This window comes from Daktulosphaira vitifoliae, unplaced genomic scaffold (assembly GCF_025091365.1).
Source record: "Daktulosphaira vitifoliae isolate Bord-2020 unplaced genomic scaffold, ASM2509136v1 Scaffold_3, whole genome shotgun sequence".
NCBI classification, from domain to species: Eukaryota; Metazoa; Arthropoda; class Insecta; order Hemiptera; family Phylloxeridae; genus Daktulosphaira; species Daktulosphaira vitifoliae.
Window position 1 is genome coordinate 38,658,396 of NW_026099574.1, and position 6,785 is coordinate 38,665,180.

The 6,785-nt window shown below is 23.8% G+C and overlaps 1 protein-coding gene across 4 annotated transcripts in view; it reads right to left on the bottom strand.

The window, feature by feature from the left end:
* The window catches only part of LOC126900235 (esterase E4-like), a 17,049-nt gene extending 10,522 nt beyond the window's left edge, over nt 1–6,527 (bottom strand). For 2 of the 4 annotated variants that reach the window (XM_050675800.1, XM_050675799.1), the window contains exons 1-5: nt 6,169–6,219; nt 5,871–6,059; nt 3,720–3,993; nt 3,261–3,643; nt 2,838–3,000 (exon numbers count right to left, since the gene is read on the bottom strand). In XM_050675800.1, coding sequence (XP_050531757.1) covers nt 2,838–3,000; nt 3,261–3,643; nt 3,720–3,993; nt 5,871–6,059; nt 6,169–6,204 — 1,045 coding nt within the window. In that variant the 5' untranslated portion in view covers nt 6,205–6,219. Of the gene's footprint in view, nt 1–2,837; nt 3,001–3,260; nt 3,644–3,719; nt 3,994–5,870; nt 6,060–6,168; nt 6,220–6,392 lie in introns of those variants that run through there. The other 2 variants (XM_050675801.1, XM_050675802.1) reach the window with 2 other exon arrangements.
* Between the last annotated feature and the right edge of the window lie 258 nt (nt 6,528–6,785).

Below are 6,785 nucleotides of genomic sequence, written 5' to 3' on the forward strand. Positions count from 1 at the left end.
TATAAAATCGAAAATTTTCACACAAAAATAGGCATTCGGAGCCATTTTCACCATGAAGACAAGTCCAGAGGTCAAATTTTTTTTTTTTCAAATTAAAGTACATTACATTAGCTTTAATTTAAGATATATATAAAAGTGTCAGACCTTCCGGAACATTTTCAAAAGTTAAGTTGAAAAAGTTAATTTTTTGTGAAAAAGTTGTCATTTTAAATCCCCCCCTGTGGGCAGGTTAAGTGTCAGATTTACAAAAAAAATATACCAAATGATAGGTAAAGACATCAAGCATCTATATAAAAAAAAATTATATTGATATGTTCATTTTTGAAAAAGTTACGGCAGTTTTTAGTAAAAAAAATTGAAAAAATTTCGAAAATTAGCGATTTTTAAATTTGTAATTTTTTTGGAGGTTTCCCCCATTTACGGGGAACGAGGGAAATTTTTTCAATTTTGAAGGGTAATGTCTTCGACTAGATACGATTTGTGATCTTTTGACGTATCGTTGAAAGAAATCCGTTCGGTGAGAGCTGAGAAAAAGTGGGAACAGAGACAAAAAAAAAAAAAAAAAAAAAACACATCATAGTAAAACCAATACCTTCTCAGCTTCACATCGAAGCTAAAAAACACGAACTTAACATCTTAAAGCGCTGACAGACGTTACTTAATATTATAGCGAGATACAAAGTAAATGAATTATATTACCCCAATTATAATTATTAACTCTTTCTGTCCACGTCCATTGCAATGCACACAATTTTTATCATTTATTTATAATAATACATTAATTAAAAAATAACGGTTGTGATACGCATACAATTTACATAATTTGAAAAAGAATGTTGTTCCTTACACAAAATTACAAGTTTTGTTTGATTACAACTATTTTGCATGTCTTATATGATATAAAAAATGAAAAAAATTATAGTAGCTTTTACGTTTAAAGTTACTGGAAGCTGCTGAGTGATAATAGAAAACATAATATATGGTTAGTAGTAATAACAAAAATATGAAGTACTCTCTACATATCTATACGGAAACTACGAATCATAGTTGAATTTATTTGTCATTATCTATGGTAAATAGCTGTAAAACGAGAAGTCCAGTGGAATGCACATAGGGTGTGTTACACTGACATCAAAATATTAGAAAATAGAAAAAAAAATTAGTATTATGTACAATTTTGTAAAAAACGAAATTAATTTTTATACAACCCCCTTACCCCAAAAAAATAATATTTATTTTCTGAGTGCCAGCGTAATGTTACTCTAGCAACTCTAGTAAATTTTAAACTTAGGTGTTCCAAAATATGATGGAAAACAAAATTATGCAGTGTTGAATTTATGAAAACTAATTGTTTTATTTTTTCAGGTTTCTAATATTATGGACATTAATGTAATAATAATAACATTTCTATTATATATTAAATAAAAGTACATTTGTATTTTGTAGTAAACAAAAAAAAATAGTTTTACTGAATTTTCGCCGTGAAGACAAGTCCAAAGGTCAAATTTTTTTATCATATCTACATTACATAGTACATTACATAGTACATTACATANAATCCTATATCATGTAAAAAAATTGATCACTTGTGGCTAATATTATTTAAGATGAAAATTTATTTAAAACTATACAAGCTAGTATGTGTTAAGCGATAATAATATTAATATTGTTGCCAATATATGTACCTGCAATTTTTTAGTAATTTTTTGTGGACTTTTGAATTAAATATTTTTTAGTTTTTAATTAATATCTTAAACATAATATTAATTTTAGATAATCCTATATTTCTTAAATGACAAATCTTATGTTACTATAAAATAAATCAATTTGTTCTTGAATTTTAAACAATTTTAGTAAGTTAATTATTTTTTTATTTTTATGTTATAAATAATAATAATAATATTATTAAACAGAAAAAAACAAGTGAATAAAGATTTTCTAATGAAAAAATATAGATTTGCTATTATTTTGAGTCTTTATGTACATTCCAATGAACAACTCCCCCCTCGTCTCGAATAAAAAAATTTAATAACTAATAAATTCATCAAAATACTGTTTTTGCAAAGAAAATTACTAATTAAAAAAAAATTTTTACGTTTATTTCTAAATGTAGGACTGAAAGAGTAATCTAAGTAAGAATTCATAAAGTAATTAATTAAATACAATTATAAATAAATTTTAAATTAACTAATCATTGACTAGTTCATACCTTATTAATAGACACTGACTGGGTGTTCGTGAGAAAGCCACTGCCGCTTCGTTGCCTCAGTGTCTGATTAAATGCGTTTAATTTTATACCCCAATAAAGAGGATAATTAAATAATTCCTTTTTATATTTACTTGACTTAATTGTTCTAAGCCCTCAGGCTATACGACCCCGATAGACAACCTATACATTGCATAATTTATTAACTTAACATATAAAATAACTTCTATAGCATAAATAATTTTACAAAATTAACTTTTAAATCATTAATTAGCTATTCTTTAGGCATTTAATCAATAGCCCAATCAAATAAGCAATTTATGTAATTTAGCAAAAAAAACAAACTTCAAATTAGTGTGAACAAAATACGATTATAGCAAAAAGTTAAATTTTTTCTAGGGTATAATAAACAAAAATATCTATGGAAATCCAAAACTTTTTTTTAAAGTATAAAAAATTATCTCTATAATATATTTATCCATTATCATTTAATTTCTAGGTTATAATTCGAGCTGAAAATTCAAATTAATTCATCTTTAAAAATATAATTAATGATAATCATAGATTTTTCATATTATTCAAATTTTTTTTAATCGTAACATTTCTAGTTATTAAAGTACTAAATAATTACATGATACGATCATTCCTCCTTCATCAGAAGTAAATGTAACAATAGCAGGTACATCAGATATGATTTTCAATTCTTTTAGAGGATGATGACACAAAAAACCATCATGTTTTGGATTACACGCCTCAGCAACAGGTTTAAAAACAAAAGCTTGATGATGCCATGTCTATAAACAAAAAAATACACTAATTCAAAAAACTAGCAGTATTTATGAAAATAAGAACATGTGATATAATCTTATATAGTAACTACAATAAGGCTTTTATGGAATTAACATAATTGTGTGAAGTATTCATAGATTATTAGAAATAATTCATATTTTAAGTCTCAGTTTATTTATTTGAATTTTTAGAAAAAAATTATTAAACTTTAAATGTTTTGTATAAAAGTTATTTCTGTTGGGAACTAGGTTACATGATCAATTACCATTAACTTTGTTTCAAGATCAATAAACATATCAGCTGAAAGATTTTTAAGACAACCTAGTATTTCTTCAGAACTTTCAAAAGCACATCCTGCAATTGTAGCTAAAGCTTCTGTTCGTTTTCTTATTAGTCCTGGTTGAGATACTGCCCAAAAGCATAATGGTGTTCCACTTTGAAGTATTGCTCTATGAAAAAGTCCTTTACTCATCGAAGATAGCAAATGCAATCCTACAGAAACTCCACCTGCACTACCACCAAAAATCGTTATACGCTCTGGATCTCCATTAAATGAACGTATATTTTCTTGTACCCACTTCAAAGCCATTACTTGATCTTTCAAACCAAAATTTCCTGTTATAACATCGTCTTCAGTGCTCAAAAAGCCTATAAGAAGTTACCAAGTAATAATAATAATGTTACACTAAAATTATTAGTTCTTTTTAAATTGAATTAAACTAACCTAATACACCTAGTCTATAATTTATTGAAACTATAATTATGTCTTTATCCATAAAATATTTTGGTCCAAATCTGTCTGGACCTCCATATCCTACTTTAAATGAACCTCCATGAATCCAAACCATTACAGGTAACCATTTTTCATTTGTTATTGGTGAATAAACATTAAGGTATAAACAGTCTTCACTTCCAACACCAACTTTCTTTTGAATACATTTTTTCATTATTTGTGTTGCATCAAAAATATTTGTCCATGGTTCACACGGTTGGGGGGCCTAAAATTAAATTATTATTATACATAAGCTAAAATTTTTTAAGCTAAATAAATGATGAAAATGGTTTACAGTATAGTGTTATTATGAAACATCATAATTAATCAAAAAATAAAATTATTATTGATTACTTTTTGAGAAGGTTCAATTAGTTACACAGTTCTCTCAATTTATTAATCATAAAATATTTTTTTCTTCATTCCTCATGCCTAATAAGGGTGTCCACTTTATTTTTTGAAGGATAACATACATACTTTCCTAGCTTATTTATTAGACATGGATCGAATTGAGAAAATGACTAATTGAAAACAACTTTTGGACTAGTGTTTTAATATAATATTAATGTATTTTTTTATTATTTTACAATAAAAAGAATCATAACTATTATTATTAATGATTTATTATTTTCATAAAAATATATGTCTGTTACTTACATTGATAACTAGTATTACAAGAATTATTAATAATTTAAACACTAGAGGTGAAGCCAAGTATAAATATTAGCTCCAATGCAAAGCTGAGAACATATTAATTTTATTATTATTATTTTTTTTTTTTGTATCTATAATGACTTTTTCACAGCTCTCACAGAAACAATTTCTTTTAACGATACATTAAATGATCTTCATACTTTATATTTTAACTTTATTTGTGTGTTACTAAAAGTCTATAATATTCAAAAATTTTTGGTAACATGTTGCTATATAAATCATAAATCTAAAAAAAATATTATTTTTATTTTTACCTGAATTTAACAAAAACTTTTTACAATTATAATTAAATTTTATAATACACTCAATTGAGTAAATTTTTTTAAGAACATTTTGATTGGTTTTTTTTTTGTATGTGAATCATTAAAATTAATTATGTTTTGAATATTTCAATTGTAGAATATTTTTAAACACCAAAAACCACTTGGAAATGATTACTATGATTTCTATTTAAGTGATCTATTACAATAAATATGCAAACAAATATTGAGCTTTTCTGATGAATTTACAGTAAATAGTAATTATACAATTTTCTGATTGCATATTCATTTTAACAATACTATATTTTATTCTCATAAAATTTTCTATTTAATAATGTAAATTTCAAACTTGAAGTTGAGCCAAAATTTATGGTAACAAATTTAACTTTTTTTTATTATAAACATTTAAAAAATCAACTTTAAAAGACCAAAAAATAGATTAAAAATTAGATCATCATATACTAAATAACCTAAATAATTATGCATGTTTCAATTAAAAAAATTAGTTGACACCCTTGTAAGATATAAGGGATGAACATAAAAAATACATTATGGTTAGAAATTAAGAAATCAAACTGAAAGAAACCAATAAAATTTTTTTAATTTAATTTAATTTTTTAAAAATTAAATTTTTATTTTTTGATTTGGTTGACCCCAAGTAGTTGGGATGAAAGCGAGGATCAAGAAGAATTTTTTGATTAATGAAGTGGTTTATGATAATATAATCACTTATACTCTATAGTATAGAGTACAATAAGTTATAACTATTGAACTATCGACAAAATTACTGTACTGGAAAACACATTTGTAAATTTTTTTAACTACAATTATAGCAAAATTAATTATAAGGTAAAGTTATTTTTCTTAATTACTGATATACTTCATGAAAAATAATTTTTTTCATATAATATCTCATACTCATTAGTAAATGAAACAATGAAATGACATTATTTCAATTTTTCACAGTAGAGTAATCAAAATAAAATTATACTTTTATTCATAATAAATACATTATTTTAAGTTTAACCTTTTTAACTATTCATAAGTAATCAGTTATCAAATTCTATCTTTAATAAAAACATATATTTTTGTTACTTTAAACAAATATTTACTTTATTTAATACTCAACCTTAAATCTAAGTTCACCAATTGGTGGTTTGGCATAGGGTATACCGGTAAATGATAAATACTCTCGGCCATGTCTTGATTGATAAAATTTTCCTCTTAATACTCCATTTTTAATTTTTATCTCTAATTCAGACGAAGTTATCAAATGCACACATATAATTAAAAAAATTATGAACTGTTTCATACAAACCTAAAAGATTATTTAAATATTTTTAAAAGATATGTTACATTAATATTTATCTAACATTAAATTGATAAAAAAATTATTTTCGATACAAACAATAAAATCATATTTTAACCTTGATTTGAGTTGTATATGACTTACATATCATCATACCTACACTAATATGCCCACACGTACACTATATGTATTTGTAGAATGCGATCTATTTAATAAAATATTAAATATTTAAAACAAATAAATTATAAGTATTTATTTTTTCATTTTATATCTGATGCATATATTAACCCCACCTTTAAAAAAATTTAATTTTTATATAATCTAAAATAATAAAATACTTACAAGTATACCCATTTTTAATGCCTCTTATTTTATTATATTTTAATTAACATGAAATGTTATTACTTCCTCGTATTAAACTATTGATACATTAACTAAAAAAATTTAAATTACAACGTAATTAAATATTTATGAATTGATGTTATGCACGAGACGCTATTAAAAAAACAATCATCACACATTAAAATCATAGAATATGAAGTGATTTTAAACTTTATGTAAATATCTTACGAATATCGCATGCGCAGTAGAGTATTTGTGTAATATAACACACTATTATGTATTGATAATTTATTTACCTCGTAGTAAATAATAAATATTTAGTTTCTGTTATGATTTATAAATTGAGAATAATATGTATCTAAAAAAACATAAAAAATCATCAATATTATTTAT